This window comes from Alosa pseudoharengus, unplaced genomic scaffold, assembly GCF_046254945.1.
Source record: "Alosa pseudoharengus isolate Yale_2024_CS ecotype anadromous, Long Island Sound unplaced genomic scaffold, YU_APseudo_1.1 YU_APseudo_1.1_scf_2, whole genome shotgun sequence".
Lineage (NCBI taxonomy): Eukaryota > Metazoa > Chordata > Actinopteri > Clupeiformes > Clupeidae > Alosa > Alosa pseudoharengus.
In genome coordinates, this window is record NW_027468663.1 from 11,833,992 (window position 1) to 11,854,895 (window position 20,904).

Sequence of the window (20,904 nt, forward strand, 5' to 3'; positions counted from 1 at the left end):
CTAAATCTATATGGCGGGATGTAGCTTAATTAAATTGAGTGCAAATGGTTACCTAAAAAAAATTAAGTAATTCTTGCATTAGAGAATATTAAGCAAATTCAACTAAATCTATATGGCTGGATGTAGCTAAATTAAATTGTGTGCAAATGGTTACCTAATACTAATTTTTACTCAAAATATTTGATTGGAGTTTGCTTGGCTTGATTTAGTTGTAACTACTCAATTTAGTTTAGCTTTAATTGCAAGAAAATATTAAGCAAATTCAACTAAATCTATATGGCTGGATGTAGCTAAATTAAATTGAGTGCAAATGGTTACCTAAATAAAATTAAGTAATTCTTGCATGTCATTTTTTTCAGTGCACCTATTTAACTTTTCAGTCATTCCAACTATATTAAACCTCATCTAGGCCTACCTCACAACTAATTTAACCTTTTAAACTATCCACCTATTTAACTGTTCAGTCATTCCAACTATATTAAACCTCATCTACCCAGTTCAGTCATTCCAACTATATTAAACCTCATCTACCTTTCAAATAATTTAACCATTTAAACTATCCACCTATTTAACTGTTCAGGCATTCCAACTACATTAAACCTCATCTACCTCGCAAATAATGTAACCATTTAAACCAGTGTTTTTCAACCTTTTCACTTTTGACACTTAAAACGTCCCACGGCACACTAACATCCTGTGTGAAGAAAAAATAAACATACAATTTAAAATAATACACAGATACGGCCTTATTATGGCTTCTATGCAAGACCTGCTCAATAAAACAAACGCCCTCTGTTTCATTTGTAGGTGACTATATCTATAATTTAATTGTTGTTATGAACTGGATATGTGATGATTCTGTGAATACTGGATATGGGGGCCCCGTTGTACAATGCCTGCATACCACAAATAGTGCAATCATACAATCAATGAGAGCATGTGGTTATAAATTCTTTGATGCAACAGTTGCTTTTCTGGACCAGTGAGTGACATTTGGGTAATTTTCTGCGGCACACCTGATGATCGCTCACGGCACACTAGTCCACCTAGTCCACCTATTTAACTGTTTAGTCATTCCAACTATTAAACCTCATCTACCTAGCAACCAATATAGCAACCATGTCAAATACCCTAGTAACAGCCTAGCAACCACTTCCACAGTTACAACCTAGCAACCAATGAGTTTAACCTAGCAACCAGCATAGCAACCACCACAACTAACCTAGCAACAGCCTAGAAACCACCTCAAGTACCCTAGCAACAGGCTAGCAACCATGTCAAATACCCTAGCAACAGCCTAGCAACCACTTATACAGTTACAACCTAGCAACCAACATAGCAACCAATGAGTTTAACCTAGCAACCAGCATAGCAACCACCACAACTGACCTAGCAAAAGCCTAGCAACCACCACAACTAACCTAGCAACAGCCTAGCAACCACCTCAAGTACCATAGCAACAGCCTAGTAACCATGTCAAATACCCTAGCAACAGCCTAGCAACCACTTCCACAGTTACAACCTAGCAACCAATATAGCAACCAATGAGTTTAACATAGTAACCAGCATAGCAACCACCACAAGTACCCTAGCAACAGCATAACAACCACCATAACTACCCTAGCAACAGCCTAGCAACCATGTCAAATACCCTAGCCACAGCCTAGCAACCACTTCCACTGTTACAACCTAGCAACCAACATAGTATCCAATGAGTCTAACCTAGCAACCAGCATAGCAACCACCACAAGTAACCTAGCATCAGCCTAGCAACCACCTCAAGTACCCTAGCAACAGCCTATCAACCATGTCAGATACCCTAGCAACAGCCTAGCAACCATGTCAAATATCCTAGCAACAGCCTAGCAACCATGTCAAATACCCTAGCAACAGCCTAGCAATCACCACAACTTCAACCTAGCAACCACCATAGCAACCAACAGGATTACCTAAGCAACCAGCATAGCAACCACTTAATTTGGCATAACAACCAACATATGTACCCTAGCAACACTATTGCAACTGTTTATCTGCAATATTTGTTTTTACTCTGTATGATATTTTAAATCATATTTTTTGCATTTTCATGCACTGTATTTCCTTCAGGAAATGCTTTTCTAGTTCTTCTTCTTCTAACGTAGTTAATAAGGCTTCAACCGTTTAACGTAGAAACTTCATTCAAACTGCGTTGCGTACTTAGGACATGTGGGCTTTGTATTTTTCATCTTTGTAACTTTTATACTTTTTAAACTATTAATTAAAAACTACTCAAAATTTCCCCATAGACTTAACATTGGCTGATGACATCATAATAGAGCACTTAAGCAATTATAATCCTAAGCCAGGTGTTCCGGCCACCTGCATCAACTGTCAGTTTCTCAGGCTTTAAACATACAGTCTCATTCTCTTACTTTGTGTGTGTGCAAATGTCTGTGTGTGTGGGTGTGTGCGCGCATGTGTCCATATAGGTGTGTGTGTGTGTGTGTGTGTGTGTGTGTGTGTGTTTGAACAAAATAGAGAGGGACTGTTAATAAGACTACACATCTTGTTCAACTGTTTCCTCTGTCCACAACATAATTCAACCATTTAAACTATTCACCTATTTAACTGTTCAGTAATTCCAACTATGTTAAACCTCATCTACCTAGAAACCAATATAGTTTGTTTTTACTCTATGATATTTTACATCATATTTTTGCATTTTCATGCACTGTATTTCCTTCAGGAAATGCTTTTCTAGTTTAACCTTTTAAACTATCCACCTATTTAACTGTTCAGTCATTCCAACTATATTAAACCTCATCTAGGCCTACCTCGCAAATAATTTAACCTTTTAAACTATCCACCTATTTAACTGTTCAGTCATTCCAACTATATTAAACCTCATCTACCTAGCAAATAATTTAACCATTTAAACTATCCACCTATTTAACTGTTCAGTCATTCCAACTATATTAAACCTCATCTACCTTTCAAATAATTTAACCATTTAAACTATCCACCTATTTAACTGTTCAGGCATTCCAACTGCATTAAACCTCATCTACCTAGCAAGCAATATAGTTTGTTTTTACTCTGTATGATATTTTACATCATATTTTTTGCATTTTCATGCACTGCATTTCCTTCAGGAAATGCTTTTCTAGTTATTATTCTTCCCACCAAATTTCTGCGTCTAATTCAGCTTCAACCGTTTAACGTAGAAACTTTATTCAAACTTTGTAACGTAGGTCTTGAAAAGGACACTTGAGGAATGTATTTTTCACTTTTGTAAACGTTATACTTAATAGATAATAATAAAAAAAAATATCTATACGTAATAGATATTAATAAAAAACAAGCTTATTTTTCCCCATAGACTTTGCATTGGCACTATGACATCACAATGGGCTAATTAACTTGATTTGCACCTGTATCAACTTCCAGCTGCTCAACTAGGCCCCATCAAAAAGCCAGTTAAACTGAATGCACCTGTATCCACTGCTTTCTGCTCAACTAGGCCAACTCTCTCCATTCTACAAGGATATAAGGCACATTCCATCCAACTTTCTATCCATTCATCCTCTTCAAACCATTCACTCATCCACCCATTAAACTATCCCATCAACATCCATTAAACAATCTGCCTATCAACATCCATTCAACTTTCTGTCTATCAACATCCATCTACATTTAACTTTTAATACACTCTGTCTCAGGCTTTAAGCATACAATCTGGCTCTCTTAAGACTACAGATCCTGTTCAACTATTTCCTCTGTTCACAACTGTTTCAAAATAAATGTCCTCACTACAATAATTCACTATATTAAATAATTTAACTTAAACTACTCAACTAACTGTTCAGCCATTTCAACTGTCAGTTATCAACTATGCCTCCTGCCAACTGTTTCCAAATAAAAGTTTGTTTTGCATTTTATGTTAATATACAGTATGTTTATATGTTCATGCACTGGTAATTTCCTCAAAATCACATTTTCTAATTATTATTATATACTCATTCCTACATCCTTAAAGTGAATCTGATAGTGTCAAAGGGTCGGCAATGGAACCAAAGCAAAGAGTGGTTAATTTCAATGTGAGAGTTTAAACGCCTAGACACCATCCTCTCATAAATATGGGAAGGGAAAGAGGCATTCATGGCCATTTCAGATAAGTAAACACCATATAAATCTCAAAATGAAATTTTTTATTTCAAACTAAAGATGAAGTATGAGATGGAGGTAGATACACTTCAAGTTTCCGTGGCCTGTCAGTAAGGACAGTGACTCCATATCATATATCTCCATCTCACCTGCAAGAGAGAACAAACTTTACAGTAAAAGTAATTTGGCTCTGGTTGACAAGTGGACATTTTAAATCCTAAACCATACCTCTATTCCACATCTTTAGTTGGTTTCCTGGAATAAGTTTTCTGTGATTATCAGTGGTCCCAGTACTGCATTCTGAACAAGCCCTTGAGGTACTTTAAGTTTTTAAAAAAAAAGTACAGACACACACTTGCTGGTACATTTTCAGACAATAATCAAAAGGCAAAATTTTTAAGTTCATGACTTGGTCATACCCAAGTCCACATCCCGTATTATGCGATGTTTGCAGACCGAGTCACAGCAATGGCAAACATCACTCTCAGAAGGATCATCCAAAAGTTCCCACCTTTGAAGTAAAGCAAAAAATAAGCAACTCATCATATACAAAATGTGTCAGTGTAGAGAAACATTACCTTTCAGACTCCTTGTTGAAGTTGCACATCTTCCTGTCCTTATCAAAACTATTTGGGTCCCATGCCACAAGTTTACAGTGGATGTATACCTAGTGGAAAAGAAATAGACTTAAAAGCCCTTTTCCAAAAATTGACAGGTTTGATCTGATATGGTTAGGCAGAGCCAAGCTGTACTAGAAAGAATTACATGCCCCGTTTTATAATGCAAATATGTTGTTCGTTATTAAGTCCTGCCAAAGCATTTATCAAACTAACATCCATCTCAAGGACTGGAATGAAATGAATATTGGGCTAGACTGAAAACTGAGAGGACAAAGACTTCCATGAATGAATTTAGCTATAAATAACCTTGTCTTGCCGCTATTGACGTGGCCGCCTAATACATTTCAGGTAATTTTTCCCTCTCATTACAACCTTCGCTTAGCCATTCTCTTACCTCCTTTTCCAGAGAAAATCTAAAGGCTTGCAGGTAAAGAACTACTGCAGAGGATTCATATCTTGGTAGAAACTTTGAGTTACCATTCTTCCCATCATTGAGACACCTGCAGAAGGTATAGAATCAATGGAATAAGCAAAACAAAACTTCAGGAACTGGGGCAACAGTTTCCTGAAGTTTTAGATAGAAACGCATGGTGCACCTTACCCATGGTTAGTGATGATTGGATGGACCAGTGTTGTTGGCTCCAGCTCTATGGCGTTTGATGCAACACACTCATCCAGGAGCAACAGCAAGGGCTGATGGGCATGCTGTTCCACATATGCCCAGACAGGGATGAAGGATCCCAGAGGAAAAGAGTTTGACTGTGCTGGGCCAGTGAGGTTCTCTGTGGCGACAACGATTATGAGATTAAATGCACCATTACATTTTATTCAGGTGAATTACGGCTCAAATGTTTTGTTTCTGAAATGTGTTTACATACTATTAAGGATCCCCATGTGAAAGTAGAGCTGGCTGTGGCCCTGAATGCGGGCAAAACCAGGGTCGAGAAAGGGAGGAACCCAACCCCTTTCTCTTCTCACAGAAACAGAAAGATACTTTTAGAAATAGGACTGTGGATTTGTAACCCATAAAGTATACTTAAAAAATATATAGTTTTACCTTGTATATATACATTCAACAAGAAAGGACATTGCAGCTGGTTTAGGCTTTGGCCTTGGCCTGAATGCAAGTGTGTTTTTGTATATCAGCTTATCTCCAATCATCTAAAATCATAGCCAGAAGAACATCAGTCTCAAATATGGTAGAATATTTTCTGTGTGTGTGTGTGTGTGGAGGGGGGGGGGGGGTAAGGTTACAGTGGTAAAACGACTTACCTGTTTTCTGAAATTACACGCATTAAATGGATAAAGGAAAACTGCTTGCCCTCCACCCCCAGGAAGCGGGAAGAAGTGGTTTGCGTAACAGCTCCCAAGTAAGAGCCGAGACGCATTCATAGACAGCTCTGGTCCCACCGTCCATTTCACCAACACAGTGTCTTCCCCACATTTGATTTGGATGTCTTTCCATTTTTCAGAAAGAGAACATGTGACTACATTGTCTTCTGTTGGAACACAAAATCATTTAAGCTGAAGTAGGTCTGAAATTATCATGCTTACCATTATCTGCAAAGACAACACATAAAACAGCAACTGTCCAAAAAATAACTTCTCTCTGAAGGATCATGGTTCATAAGGTAGGCTACAGGGGCCTGAGCAGTGAGGTTCAATTGCTGCTGGGGAAAGCTGGGGGTTAAATAAATTACTCTATATTCTACACCTGTGGCTGTTAAGTCTGTTCTTCACAAGCCAATTGGCCAAGTGACCTAACCAATCCTTGAACACATGATGGCCTCCTTACACCAAACAACTTTGACAAGACAAGATCTTGTCAAAGTTGTTTGGTGTAAGGTGGCCATAAGAAATAAGATAGATAGATAGATACTCTATTGATCCCCAAGGGGAAATAATCAATGTTTTGTGAAAAAAGCAACTATTTGATCTTCCACCAAACTTTTTAGTTTAACAGAGGCTATGAAAACGTGTAATGCATGTTCCATCATTGGTTGATTGTTCATCATGCCTGCATAAGACTTAGCCTAGGCCTAACCAAGAGATTGAAGAGAGAGGACATGCAGTGGTTATGGTCATAATTCATTTGGTTATATATTAACACTTTCTAAAAATATTTATAAATTAATTTACTTATGGTAATGCTCTGAAATAGGTAGCCTAATCTACATGTTTAGGTCATTTGAGGTCTTTGCATTGGGGAAGCGATCCTACTGCCGGAACCTTGGTTATTGGTTTAGCGGCGGTCATGTTTGTGAGTAACGCAGGAAGTGAAATCAAATCTTCCGCCAAAAGAAGTGTTCCAAATTATTAGTACATCGAGAAAAAGACGCTATCAATATAGTTAACTTATTAAATTGATACATACATTTGTATGTGTTAAAGTTAATGCTATCATGTTGATCAAAGTAAAGGTAAGAGCATCTAGCGATTATTATCGTTTAATTTCAGGTTCCTATATAGACGACAACGTTCAATGGTTAGCTCGACAGCTAGCTAACGATAGCTGTTTCGTCAGCCTAATTTTCAAAATAAGTAACGTTAACAGCTAATGCACTCGCATGTAAATTAGCCATATAGCATTAGATGGGTTGCTGTGATAGTATGTGTCCGAAAATTGTAGCAGCTATTCACGTGGCGTTATTGAAGTGAACCCCGTTGTAATGTTACAGTAAAGTTAAGGCATGTTTTTGCATCAGCTGCGCTGAGCAGTGTATAATGTCGCTTTTTTCAGGACATTAGGCTAATGTAAACAGGCATATAGCACTGGAATTAGACCTGTAACGTTACTGTTACACCTGGTCAGATTGCAAACGTTTCTGATTTTATTCTTTCAGACTCTTACCGGAAAGGAAATAGAAATTGACATAGAGCCTACAGATAAGGTATGTTAAACATCGGGGTCAAGTATTATCCTCCATGGTAACTGTTACCGTTATTCCGCAGTTTTTAACTTGTCTTTTGGGTAGGTTGAAAGGATCAAAGAGAGGGTGGAGGAAAAGGAAGGAATTCCTCCCCAACAACAGAGGTTAATCTATAGCGGGAAACAAATGTAAGTTGTGAAGCATTATTGGTGTTTTGAAGTGGTATTCATGTAACTGTAAATGACTAAGATCTGTCACCTACATAGTTATGTAGTACCTGTCAGAATGTTCCATTTAATCATCCCGTTTGAGTCATATGCTTTTCTAACCCCTCTTTCACAGGAATGATGAAAAAACAGCTGCCGACTACAAGATCCAGGGAGGATCTGTATTGCACTTAGTTTTGGCCCTGAGAGGAGGCCATGTCTCCCACTGTCCCAGCCCTGCCCCGTTATGTGTGTAATCTTCCCCTGCTGAGGGTGTGCCAACCTTGAAGTTTCAGTCACTACTACTACCTGCTTATGCCACAGGAGCACTAAGGAGTGCATCTTAGTCAAGAACTAAGATGTGGCAGCAGCTGATCTCCAAGCAAATCCACGGATGTCCCGCAATAGTGAAATCTTTCGTTCTGATTATGTCGTGGTCACCACCTGAAGTTATATTTGAAATGTGTGAATGATGGTTATGTACAGTGTGATAGAACTGGGGCTACTTGCCTGTGAATAAAAAAACATAACAGAAAATGTCACGTATATTGCATCTTGAAGTGTAGGGCTGTCTGTAATGTACTATTGCACTTAATGTTACTGACATGATTATTGATACTGAATACTGAAGATGACCAAAGTTTACAATAAACTTTATTTAAAAATGACTCAGGACAACAAATCGAAACTCACTTCAAACAAAGAAATATTCGCTTTCCAATCTCCCCTGGTTGTGCCAATACATAGTGTCCATCCACATCACTTTTCAGAATGATTCATACATTTCCCAGTCCCATATGCGTACACGTGCATGAGACTGGTTGTGCTTTATTACTAGAAGAAAACTGGGTCCTCTGTACACACTGACTGTACAGGTTCCATAAAGGGATTTGACTGCTGTTAAAAAACACTAAGAGTTACTGTATCCCCAAAGGATTACACTGCCTGGCCAAAAAATGGATAGTCATTCGGATTAAAATTAGCAAATGATCAGGGCTTGTTTCAACTGGGTCAATTGTGAAAGTGAAATTGTGGTTAAGGGACTAAAAGGAGTAATTTTCAGACATCAAAATTACCGAGCCTAAAGGTACTGTAAGTGATTTCTAACCCATAACCCTCTCACACTGTCACACTAAGCAAATATCCTCACGATCTGCTAGCTGTCAATTCTCGGAGTCCACTTAAAAAAAAAAAAATCTTCATACACAACCTTGACTCCATGCACTGAAAATAAATGTGGAGTAGGCATGTCCACCCAATCATAAGCAAACTGGAGTTTTTAGGGAACATGAAGGGATGGGTAAGCTCCCTCAGTTGTGTTTGAAACAAAACAAGATTTAACCCAGCATCTCATTGTAACTCTTTGAGGTGTGTTGGACAAGAAGACACAGATTGGTGCAACTCTCCTGATGTCAAGACCTCTGCAAAAAAATGAATGTTACTCAGGATGTAAATAAATGTGACGTTGCATAAAGTTGTCAAAACAGTGCCAGGGCAAATACATGTTGTAATCAAAGCTGAAGTCGTTCAACAAAATGGGTTTGTGACTTTTTGGCCAGGTAGTGAACTTCATTAAATATCTGAACTGAAAGGGCCATCAAACACTTGAGATAAAAAAGCGGAAATCATTCTGTAACCGTTTAAAATTATGTGGAAGTTGGATTTGATGGATTTAGTGTGCCAATATGAAAAGTTTTTAAATACTGATATGATGTCACAAATCTGGTTTGTAATAGAATGATCGGTTTTGGTTAAAATGTTGTCCTAGCAACCCTGGTAAAAGATTAAAAAGTGAACTGATCCAGTGAGGACTGTGCACCAGGTTTAGTGTTCCAGCAAGTATACTGGTTGGGGGTTTATCCCACCAACTCAAGAGGGTCAGTCTGCCATCCTTAAAGAAACTTACATCAACCAAAATGTGAGAAAATGTAATTCCATGTAGCACTTTAGATGGATAGTAGCCCTTAAAGGGGCTGAAAAAAGAGGTATACAAAAACGTAGGTAAGGCATTCAGGGATCGTGATCATGTGGCTCTACCTGACCAATGAGCAGCAATGTTCTCTGGACCAGGAAAAGAAGTTATAATAAATAGTGGAGTTAAAGCTGTAGCATCGTCAGTGGGGTAGGTTGTTAGCAGTGCCAAGGAGTTACATTCACAAACACAAGCACTCACAATATGTATGGCTTCAATGTACTCTAAACCAAAGATTATGAATTATAATCCTTGATTTAAAATGTTTTGGATGGAAGCATTAATTAAAAGACTCATTAAATGTAATCTGCATTATTTTTTTCTTTAGCACATTTCTGACTGCCAGGTTGGTGCAATCAGCAAAATGATGGCTTACGTTTAGATATACTGTATAGGTGTTACAAGTGTTTGCCTAAGTGGTAATGGATGCAAAGTCCTCCTGATTTTGATTATTAATTAGACACAGGCATGGAGGCACTGTGGGGCTCTGCAGGTACAGTCACGAAAATTACACTGCTCATAAGGGGTGGAGACTACATTAACAGCCTGGTAATGTTACTCATACCTCAGGCTCCGTTTTCACTGGAATTATAGAACTCCACCTCTTTCACTGGAATTATAGAACTCCACCTCTTCCAGATTTCTGTGTTGGAATGGAAACCAGCTGGACCAATTTCATTATGACATCAAACAATGCTCAACGCTGAATCAGACCACAAGAACCGCACTGAAATATGATGTATAGGAATGCCACTTAAGATGTCCGCTGGCAGCACAGGCCAGTGACTGTATCAGGTCAGGTCAAAAGAGCATGTGGTTAAACCACCAAACAAAGCAACCAACCAGTATTTCACAGAGCTGCCAAAGAGAGTCTGCAGAGAAGCCCCTCTTGCTGGGGTGAGAACACAGAGTGACTGTGCGCAGACAGACAGGGAAGGCAGCTCACTGCCATGCGGGAGCAGGGAAGGAGTCGATCTGAAGCATGTCCTGACACACAGAGCCTTGTTTAGAATATTGCACACGAACTCGCATCTTCAGGTTCACCTGGCAGGATAAAAAAAAAGTGAGAAAAAAACGGTTATTAGGGCCAGTGAGAAAAAATGTCATTGTTACTGGATGTGAAGGGTGGTGTTTAGAATACATTCATTGTTTATTCAGGATAGTTGATAGAAATGCAAACTATTGGACCCTGGGGCTCATGTCAGCGCCCCCTACCTTTTCTCCCTGTTTATGTTCATTAGTGTGTGTTCTTTGCTTTTGTTTTTCCTCCTTGCTTGTCTTGGTATTTCATATTTGACACATGTAAATAGTGTCACATTGTTTGTATGTATGTATGTATGTATGTATGTATGACTTGTATGTATGTATGTATGTATGTATGAATGAATGAATGAATGAATAATATGTCAAATTGAAAAAAAGTAAAAGAACAAAGAAATGCATCCCATAAATGGTGAACACTTACCTTGTTGGGGTTGCTGAGGAAAACAGTCTGAGTCACATGACCTGCACCCTGGGCTGGGATGACATCACCACTCGGAGCCTTCATCTGCAGCTGAACACTCTAAGGAGAGGACAGAGAAGAAAAGTCTTTGTCCTGGCATCTGACTAAATATATATTATATATTATATATATATAATAATTAAATATAACCTGATTCATATGTCAGAAGTGGAAATGCTAAGGTACACACACACACAATGGATTTAATGATGTGTGGCATGACCAAATGTGAGAACAGAAATGAAAGACAAACACAGAAACGGAAAAGAATGCTCTAATTCAACAGACCTTGGGTACAGCCACTTGTAGAGTGAAACTGCTGATGTCTGTGTCTGAGGAGTTGAAGGCGGTGAAGGTGACGGTCACTCCCATATCGGTTTTCTTGTCAGTTTGTAGCTTTAAACTCAAGTCATTTTTCTCGTACACTGTAACAGTTGGTGCTGCAACCGACAGAGCACTGGTTAGGCAATTCTATCAGCCAAATAAAGTAGGCTGAAGGGTGATTTTAGAGTAGCAGTCTTTCTCACCTGGAATGGGGTCCAGTCCGCCGAGCAAGTCCAGCAGGTCTCCGCCTATGTTGGTGCTGGCAGAGCTGGGGGCTGTGGTGGGCTGCGCAGGGTTGGGCTGCAAGGGCTGGGCCGAATCACCCAGCAGACCCAGCAGATCACAAGCCTGTCACAAAGCAACAGAGGAGCTCATCACAAAGTCTGTGCAAGCTCAAACAAAGAAATAAGCAAGCTCTGTGATATCTGCACGAGTGTGATATTTAAATAAATAGTAGATTATTAAGTGTACCTGGTCTGTTGTCTCTTGAGGCCGGTCAGTTTCTGCCTGTTTGACCTTGACCAGCTCAGGCTCTTTAAACCCTGCTGTGAAGTCTCCATTGCTGTGGCCTGGTGAGTTCTTGTCAATCACAGGCATCCTCTCCAACACAGCAGCCCTGAAAGAACAGCCCTTCATCACCACACTGGGCCAATCTGGCAACCAAAGCTTAAGACCAACAGACTAGTGGAAAATAAGAGCAGAGCATAAATACTGGGAACATGGTCTGAGATCAAAAGAGTTTAGAATTTTTACTAACTGTACCATCCACTCTCATCTCTATGTTTAGGACATTTCCTAAACATTATACAGAAAAACAACTATACTACTCCCTCCACTGCCTATATTGCCATTTAGCCTTTGTAAATACAAAGACATTACACCTTTTTCTCATGAAAAAAGTACACGCTTCTGTTGAATGGTCACAACCCTGTAGGTACAGTACCTCATGTGATCGTATTTCTTGAACAGCGCATTGTACTCCACTGCCCTCTGCTGGAGTTCCACGTCAATGCAGCTACCGTAAATACTGACGATGCTTCTTATACGACTGTCAGAGTTAGACAACACAAATGGATGTGTGAGACAGAGACAGAGAGAGAGAGAGACAGAGAGAGACAGAGAGAGAGAGAGAGAGATAAAGGGTGGGGGGTGGGGGAGAAGTGCATACGTAAGTATTAATATTGTTCCTCATGTTGCTAAACTGTAATGTCAGCACTGATTCACACACAGAGCGCTCTCATGGGCTCTCCCCTGCTCCACCAGCGTGACTCACTCCACATTGTTTGTGATGCGCGTGCTGAGCTTCATGGTGGCTGTGAGGGCAAACGCCCTGGTCGCCGGTGACGACATGTGAGACTGCAGTACCGTCTCCAAGGCATCCAGCACGTCATCCTCCGTCACCTGGAAGTGGACAGTAAACACGCCGGCCATCAGTGCTTTCACATCAACCATGACTCAGACGTCAGTACAAATATAAGCATTCTCTTCCCAGACAGAACAATCAGTAGTTCATGTATCCTTGGCAACGAGTAATGCAGTCATGCCTGCCTTTTTTGTCTTCCTACTTCCTCCTCTCTGTTTTGCTGCCTGTAGTGCTTGTTCTGCGCTCTGGGGCTTACCTGTACCGGCTCAGTCTCCTCACATTCCCCCTTCAGCAGCAGGTCCCCATACTCGCCAATACACCAGCAGGCCACCTGCACCAGAGATTGCTGGAGGGACCAACACACACACACAGTTGACAAATACTGATTAAAATAGCAATACAGAATTATTCTCGCGGGTAAAGGGGTCATTACGTTCTTTAGACATAGATAAGTAGTAACCCCACCTTCCTATGGGTTGCAGAAGAGGATCCTGATCAGACACTACCAATTACTACTAACACACACACACACACACACACAATGTGACAGACCTACCAATTACTACTAACACACACACACACACACACACACACACACACACACACACACACACACACACACACACACACACAATGTGACAGACCTGTGAGATGTCGGTCACCAGTGCCCTGTAGAGCTTATGAACAGTGTAGGAGTGCAGCTCGGCAGCCGTGGTGATGAGCTGGATCAGGTTGGGTACCGTCTCATCCCTGACATCGCCCCCTGCCTGCACACAAACACGCCTTCCTGCTAAATGCATCATCTCATAAAGCAGTCCTACAGTCATCTCAAACTCTACGTGGATTTAGTTGAAAAACATTAGCTGTTTTTGGTACAAGATCTTCAGTCCACTGGAGTTAAAAAATGGTTACAAAAGCACATGAGGACCATTTGGGAAAATGAGAAGCTTCAGCATAATATCTTTAATAACACTGAAGCAGTTCAAAGCAAATAATAGTTCAACATGTGCTAGGTGGGGATTTCTATACTAAATGGAGGCCATGTAAACACCCAAACTCGACTGTGTGTCATGTGCCACAGAGAAGTACTTCCTCCTGATGGGGGCATGCATGTTGAGTGGCTGTGCCCTGGTGCAGGGGGGTTATATTTGGGTATTTACCGTGGTGAGGACATGCAGGATGGTGTCAATATGCCAGCGCTGAGAGGGCGCGTACCTGACGAGACACAGAGATAAGACAGAGACACAGAGAGAGTGGGGTTCAGCTGTGAGGCCTACATAAACACACAAGCAGACAGACAGACACATAGGCTAAATCCCAATCTCTCACCTTACACACTCACACACCTTGATGCACATTCACGCTAATTTCGTGAGGGCTTAGGGCTGTCCCACTGCGAAATTGTGAAGTGCTTGAGGGCTCGCTCGCACCCTTTCTGTGCCCTTTTCTGTAAGTCGGCATCTACGATCACCTTACTCAAGGGAATTACCTACAATTTATAGCGTTGAAACGTGAAATACGGGGTTATCCAAAAGGAGGCTGGAAGCTTGAAAAAACATCAGTAAACAAACTGCCTTAAAACGAAAACCGAAACGTGTTTGCGACACGTTTTTTGCGTTGTCAGTATAATGATCGGTCACAGGTGCTGTCCCATTCCTGTTATTAGCGTTTTGAACCCTTACACGCTCGCAAACTTGATCACTTACGACTGATGTCAGTTGTGTGTGAGGGTTCAGGGCTTAGACCTTAGGGGGGGACATTGAGATTCAGCCATAGAGAGCACACCGCACCATGCATGGAGAGACCGTTAGGGTGCCGAGCGGCACTGCCCACAGCTGCAGACAGATAGACAGACAGACAAGTCAAGTCTAGAGATGCTCAGTCAAGTTGACAACAGTAAGGCTGCATCGAGAGACACTGGCAGTAGTGTGCAGTGCCAACATCGTGCTGTAACGGTCACCCAGATATATAAAAACAGGAAAGTGCAGGAAACACAGGAACCAGAGTCAAAGTGGCAAGTGGAGAGGGAAACGAGACCACAGTACCGGTCGGCGGCAATGAAGATGCCCGAGGTGGTGTGCGCTCGCAACTCCAGGGGGCAGCTGGAGAGGAAGAGGAGGAGCTCCTTCATCAGGGAGCGAATGTTCACTGCTGACACCAGAGCCAGGGACAGCTCGAGAGCCCGACTGGAGGAACAAAGGACAGGTCATCATATTCATGTGTAGACGAAATGGCTGGATGCCTTGTTTACAATACATTCCGGCTAAATTTGGGAAAGACCCTCATCATACCGTTGCACAGATGCATCTTGGTCCTTCAGACAGTCGACAATGGTGCCCCTGTGTCGCTGAACAGCATTGTGGTCTGTCTGAACAATCTTCTGCAGTGACGTCATAGACACATAACTGTAAAAAGATTTTGAGAGAGTGACAGAGTGAATGCAATAAGAAGACACATGTAATGTATAATTAATAGGGCTGTCAAAAGACACAATCGCCCAATCTTGTTGTGATTAACTATGATTAATTTCTTCCTTTCGCACTGATGATGGTCTGAATGGGACTGAAATGTTTTGCATTTTGGTGGCACTTTGCACTTTTCATCACTGGTTGGATTAAAATTTGCATCGGCAACATTGGTGTGCGAGTTCTTTCTTGACTGAAGGACTGATATACTATTTGACCTGGAGTCATATGGTGCGATACCCTGTTTGCCACATTCCTTATAATGGAATTATGTGGAATCAACATGGAAATTAAAATGCTATTGTTTGACTTTGAACACAGACTCTACACAAAACAAGCTAACATATTTCTAATAAAAACACTACAGTCATTGACTGTTAGTTTAAAAAGCATAATAATAAACAGTCATGTGAAAATATGTTTTCTATCAAGAAAAACTTGCTAGGTAACATCAACTCTTGAGGGAAATAATCTCATTGGTCCAGAGTCACAGATAAAATCAGAGGACGGATAAAGCAGTCTGTGCCGACAGCACAGCACAAAAAAAACATTAGCCTTCACACAGACCTGGGGACAAACCCTGAGCATCAGGGCATGCAAAGAAATGACTGTATATTTACCGTATATTTCTGTCATTATTTAGAAGAAATCTACCCAATATATTCACAGCAAGAACCTGAAATATGGAGAAAAAAGGAAGGAGTTATAATTGGCCACAATCCGCTTTAAAAATAATCACAATTTCATCATTTCAAAGCCTTTCTGCATCTCTTTACAAACACTAAAAATACACAAGTGTTATGCAGTGGGGATCTGTAGTGTGTCAGTGGGATGATGTCTAATGCACTATGTTGCAATATAGATTGATATAGATTGATAGATACTTTGTTAAAAATGTTGGATACAAAAGGTATACATAATAGTGTTACATTGTACCAGTGTCCCGTACATAGATTATGCCTTGTCCTAGACTAAAAGCTTTTATTCAATGGGAATCTCTACTGATGTTCTCTTTTAGTCTCAAACTAAGCTTAAACCACATACAGAAAACTGGCCCATAGAATATTTAGGGTGAGGACTACCCACAGCTGCTCTGGACCTTACCCTGAGCCCACTCTCTGACTTGATGTCCATAATGGTGAGCACAGTCTCGTACAGCACAGCACTGCCTGCAGTCTTGCTGCTGTCTGTGTTTGTAGCCACCTGCGGACACACACCAAGAGTAAGGGTCTGTGTCCACCAATTACGTTTTTTGCACTGACAGCGCCCTCAAAATAATTTTCAGAGCGCTTCGGGCAAGTGTTTATTGTTGCTAGGTTACACAAGTTTTGATTGGTCATCCAGAGAAGTGACATTGATGAGCCCAGCGCTGTTCTAAAAGTTTAACAGATTTCAACGTTCAGCGCTCTGAGCGCTGCGGAAAAAAACTGTCAGCGACTAGGGCTTTTTTCCGCCGAGGGCGCTGAGCGCTGTGAACACTGAACTTCATAGGATTTGTATAGAAAATAGCCACTGTCAGCGCAAATAACACGATTGGTGGACACAGGCCCAAGACCTGTGACATTCTGAGGCCAAAATCAGTAAAAAGAAAAATACCTTTACTTCTATTACCGATGTTTAAGGTTTCTGCCATGGTATCAATTCAGTACTGGTATCGAAATACTTTGGCATGGTATTGTATCAAAGTAATTATTTTGACATCGCAACAACACTATTCTATATCAGAGATATTACTGTTGTTTACATAGTGTAAACAAGGAAGACTAACAGACAAGCTTTTTCTCCTGTTCTGTGTCATTATGACAATGTGTGTCAATAGAAATCAATCGATCAATCTCTGTTGCAGTTGTTGGGTTTCAACAATGCTGTGAAGAACAGTCTGGACAAGACCAAACTAATCACAGCATCCCTGAAACACACACATGTGCACGTGTACATAGCCTACCTGAGCCAGCAGGTCATTCATGGCATCACTAGCCGTGTCATTATTGCGCCCCAGAATTCTTAACAAACGTAAGATGCGCACCTGTGCACACACACACACACACAACAGAAAAAGTGCATGAGTACACCTTGAGTGTTGAGCCTTGAGTTATGGAAATTATGCAATATCCTGATTAAGTTTTTTCTTAACGTTGAACACAGCCCACCTGAAGAAAAGGGTCACTGATGCCAGCAACGTTGTGTTCTGGCGAGTAACCGGACATCACCAGGCCTTTCATGATCTGAACAAGTTCTGGTACAGCCTGGTAGCAATAGGAATGGACCATCAAACAGAAACGTGAAATATGTTACGTTACTCTCCATCTACAGTATCTACTCAATTTATCTCTCTCTCCCTCTCCCTCTCTCTATATATCAGAGTGTGTGTGTGTGTGTGTGTGTGTGTGTGTGTGTGTGCGTGCGCATGTGTGTAGTGAAGAATATCTGCTACCTTCCGACACTGGTCAAGGGTGTCTGGATTACGTTCACACAGCTCTGTGATGAGGACAACGGCACCATGCAAAACTCCTACAAGAGATAAAAAAAAACATTAGACACCATACACTCACTCATAATAAGCACACATTACATCTGTAAAGGTTGGTAAATAGCAACCATATAAGCACACACACACCATGATTCTTCTCAGACAGCAAGGACCGTGCTGAGGGAGTGAACAGCTCTCCCAGCTCTGGAACTTTCCTTACAATATGCACAGCACAAAGAGCAGCCTAAAACATAAACAAAACATTTTCCAACACTGACCGCACCATGAAATTGTTTACCATCTCTGTATGTGTCTGTGTGCAAGTGTGTGTATCCTGGCCACGTGATTGAGATGAAAGAGTTGTTTACCTTCTTCTTGATGTAGGAGTTGGAGGCTCTGAGGAGTCGCTCGATCTCTGGGGCCAGGTCACGACACATCTCTGCTGAGCCCATACAGGCTAATGTGCACAGGGCCAGAGACTGGACATACTGGCTGCTATGGGACAGGTCACTGAAATAATCAGAAAGATAGAATTGGGAAGAATATTGGACATACCGTTAAGATTATGTGCACGTGTGTATATGAGGGAGAGAGAAATCAAGATAAAAGGTAGATAGATACATAGATTGATAGATTGATAGATAGATAGATAGATAGATAGAGAAAGAGAGAGATGGGGGGGTCTGTTTGTGTGTGTGTGTGTGTGAGAGAGAGAGTATTTTAGTGAATGAAAGAGGCAAAAGACTTCTAAAAGTCTGCAAGGCATTTTCATGAACAATGTAAAGAAGCTTTAATAATTAAATAAACTGTAATAGCATCTCAGTTAGAAGGTTCTCCATGGCATTTGATGTTTTGTGATAATACATTTTGTGACAGAATATTCCTTTTCCTGAAGTCTGGGCCAATAATTTACAAGAATGAATGATAACAATTATCTCTAGAAAAAGTTACAGTTGTCATGCACATTTCAGGGACTCAGGGACAACTGTAACACTGAAGAGGGATAAAGTTACATTCTTACTTCTTGATAGAGTTGGTGATGAGAAGACTGGCATCCTGCTTTTCATCAAGAAGCATCATAGCACCTAAGTAACCAATGCGCTTTTCATTATACCTGGGGCTAGCAATCAGACGCACACACTCCATCTAAAAGAAAAAGGAAAGAAGTCAGAAAGAGAGGGGGGAAAGAAAACAAAGTAAAAATTTTGAAAACACAATCCACCTTTTCATACTCTCTGGCCTAAACCTGTCAAGCCTATTTGACCTGCGCAGTGTGCAGAGACGCATACCTGTCCAAAGTGTGCAGGGTACCCTAGCATGTGCACATAGAGGAGTTTGGCCAGGTTATGTGATCGGCTCCCATTGTCGCCCTGTCGAAACTGTGCGCGGATGGCCGCACATTCCCTCTGGATGACGCCTCGCTCCTCTCCCTGCGTTCGGGCGCTTCGGATCACTCGGATCATCTCCTGCAAACGCACTGATGGAGACATGTCTGCCTGTATGCAAGAGAGACACAAGTAAGGGGAGAACGATAAAATACATTGCACATGTATGGCCCACAAAACGCACTTGACAGACACGTTGGTAATAAGCTAAATCCATCAGACATAAGTCTCACCATGTTTAAAGCCCCGGCAGACAAACAGATCAATCCGTATCAGTATCGATTCAATAAGGTAAGGTAAGGTAAGATCTTGTGCCAGTCTAAAATATGTCGTGTAGAAAACCCACGGTAGTGCTCGAGCATTTCCTGTGTTGATAGCCGCGAGGTCACAGGTGTACTTCCGTGGTGCAGGTGTAAGTGTAAACGATACACCTGAGCATAGCGGAGTCACTTCTCAGCAGTAGGCTTCTGTAGTCTAACAAGTGTCAGGTACTGGTAATATGGACGAAGCTGCTAAATTGTTAGATATAAAGGTTTGTAATATTTCGGAAAAGTGGTTTACTGGCGTGATGCGAAATGTGATCCACAGACGATTGTTTTCAGTGAAGTCAAACTCGTAATGGCTGAAAACATCAGGGAAGCTAAACTAGCCATTTCTCCAATGGACAAATAATTTCCCCAACTAACGCCTGATCCTCACTGCGTAGTATTTTCTGTCAAGACACACATTAACGTTAACGTTACTGTAACATCGAAAACAAACTGCAGCTGTGCCGTGTAAGTTAGCGACAAATGTTGATTTCATCCCACTGGACAAATGTAATTCTTCCCTCGCGATGCTTCGACCGTGGCACAACGTTAATAGCATCACTTCAGTAAAATATACACTGACAGGATAAAGCTCAGATATTGAACAATAACGTTATGAACATGCACTAATGTTAACATATTTCTGTCGACTCAACCAAGTATTTCTTTCCTAACCTTGGACGTTAGCCGGGTTAGCTAGGTTATCTAAATGAATCTTACCTCGGAAATAAACTCCCAGGAAGGGGGAGTTAATATTTTGGTGGTTTGTTCTCTAGATAATTCCCAGTTATTATTCAAGTTAGTGATGCTGGTGGGGCGTTGTTAGCTACAGAGGTGAGGTATTTATTTATAGCACATTTAACTAGCTAGCCATCCACCCTACACTGTAACACAGTGCAGCTATCCACGACAGCACAGCTCACACAGAGCCTCACAGCAGCACTAGCGCCACCAGCGGTCCCTTCAAAAATAGCAACCCATGTTTGGTGAGCTTCAAACTTGCATTATTATAGCATATTTCTATATAGAAAAAATGTGTACATGTATTCTTTGACTGCTCACAACATCACTAGGAAATGTAGAGTAATGTCACCCAAAAAGAGAAATTCAAATATGCTTTAACCATTCCCAGAAGTAAATTTCCAGTGTTACAGCAGGAATTCTACACACATTTAGGCCTAATTGTGGACTTAATTTACAAGCAGACAGAAGCCTGATATTTAGCTCATGACTTATGCATCTTTGAGATAGATCTAATTTGCTCAAACAAAGCC

The 20,904-nt window shown here is 40.9% G+C and overlaps 3 protein-coding genes across 4 annotated transcripts; 1 reads left to right on the plus strand and 2 right to left on the minus strand.

Moving 5' to 3' along the window:
* Positions 1–4,403: 4,403 nt before the first annotated feature.
* LOC143135047 (zona pellucida sperm-binding protein 3-like) lies at positions 4,404–6,125 on the minus strand. The gene is made up of 7 exons (XM_076295776.1): positions 6,036–6,125; positions 5,821–5,924; positions 5,642–5,733; positions 5,365–5,545; positions 5,158–5,263; positions 4,722–4,810; positions 4,404–4,654 (listed from the first exon to the last, which is right to left on the minus strand). The coding sequence occupies exons 2-7, from the start codon at positions 5,922–5,924 to the stop codon at positions 4,546–4,548; spliced, it is 681 nt and encodes a 226-aa protein (XP_076151891.1). The 5' UTR covers positions 6,036–6,125; the 3' UTR covers positions 4,404–4,545.
* Positions 6,126–7,028: 903 nt separating this feature from the next.
* Positions 7,029–8,507, plus strand: nedd8l (NEDD8 ubiquitin like modifier, like). Its single transcript, XM_076293757.1, has 4 exons — positions 7,029–7,183; positions 7,607–7,654; positions 7,739–7,821; positions 7,976–8,507. The coding sequence occupies exons 1-4, from the start codon at positions 7,166–7,168 to the stop codon at positions 8,094–8,096; spliced, it is 270 nt and encodes an 89-aa protein (XP_076149872.1). The 5' UTR covers positions 7,029–7,165; the 3' UTR covers positions 8,097–8,507.
* On the minus strand, positions 8,476–20,561 carry ap1g2 (adaptor related protein complex 1 subunit gamma 2). 2 transcript variants are annotated; one of them, XM_076293756.1, is made up of 22 exons: positions 20,351–20,561; positions 19,227–19,433; positions 18,959–19,083; positions 18,306–18,447; positions 18,085–18,181; positions 17,902–17,978; positions 17,618–17,713; positions 17,413–17,493; positions 16,572–16,670; positions 16,088–16,143; positions 15,294–15,407; positions 15,048–15,188; positions 14,163–14,217; positions 13,647–13,769; positions 13,259–13,348; positions 12,913–13,040; positions 12,583–12,687; positions 12,111–12,255; positions 11,843–11,987; positions 11,604–11,755; positions 11,277–11,375; positions 8,476–10,855 (listed from the first exon to the last, which is right to left on the minus strand). In XM_076293756.1, exons 2-22 carry the CDS (start codon positions 19,425–19,427, stop codon positions 10,754–10,756), a joined length of 2,373 nt encoding a protein of 790 aa, XP_076149871.1. In that variant the 5' UTR covers positions 19,428–19,433; positions 20,351–20,561; the 3' UTR covers positions 8,476–10,753. The 2 variants fall into 2 exon arrangements, with proteins under 2 accessions (XP_076149871.1, XP_076149870.1); XM_076293755.1 differs by lacking the exon at positions 20,351–20,561 and adding an exon at positions 19,556–19,695.
* Positions 20,562–20,904: the final 343 nt, after the last annotated feature.

What these genes read in the sequence shown, in the direction of transcription:
- nedd8l (XM_076293757.1), top strand. An exon ending in ACATAGAGCCTACAGATAAG is followed by an intron (nt 7,655 to 7,738) that starts GTATGTTAAACA and finishes TCTTTTGGGTAG; the next exon opens with GTTGAAAGGATCAAAGAGAG. An exon ending in ATCTATAGCGGGAAACAAAT is followed by an intron (nt 7,822 to 7,975) that starts GTAAGTTGTGAA and finishes CCTCTTTCACAG; the next exon opens with GAATGATGAAAAAACAGCTG.
- LOC143135047 (XM_076295776.1), bottom strand. Translation starts at nt 5,924, where the DNA reads ATGATTGGAGATAAGCTGATATACAAAAACACACTTGCATTCAGGCCA. An exon ending in TCACATGGGGATCCTTAATA is followed by an intron (nt 5,546 to 5,641) that starts GTATGTAAACAC and finishes TTGTCGCCACAG; the next exon opens with AGAACCTCACTGGCCCAGCA. An exon ending in GATTTTCTCTGGAAAAGGAG is followed by an intron (nt 4,811 to 5,157) that starts GTAAGAGAATGG and finishes CTTTTCCACTAG; the next exon opens with GTATACATCCACTGTAAACT.
- ap1g2 (XM_076293755.1), bottom strand. An exon ending in ATCACCAACTCTATCAAGAA is followed by an intron (nt 18,448 to 18,958) that starts GTAAGAATGTAA and finishes TGATTATTTCAG; the next exon opens with TGACCTGTCCCATAGCAGCC. An exon ending in CGCATCACAAACAATGTGGA is followed by an intron (nt 12,688 to 12,912) that starts GTGAGTCACGCT and finishes TAACTCTGACAG; the next exon opens with TCGTATAAGAAGCATCGTCA.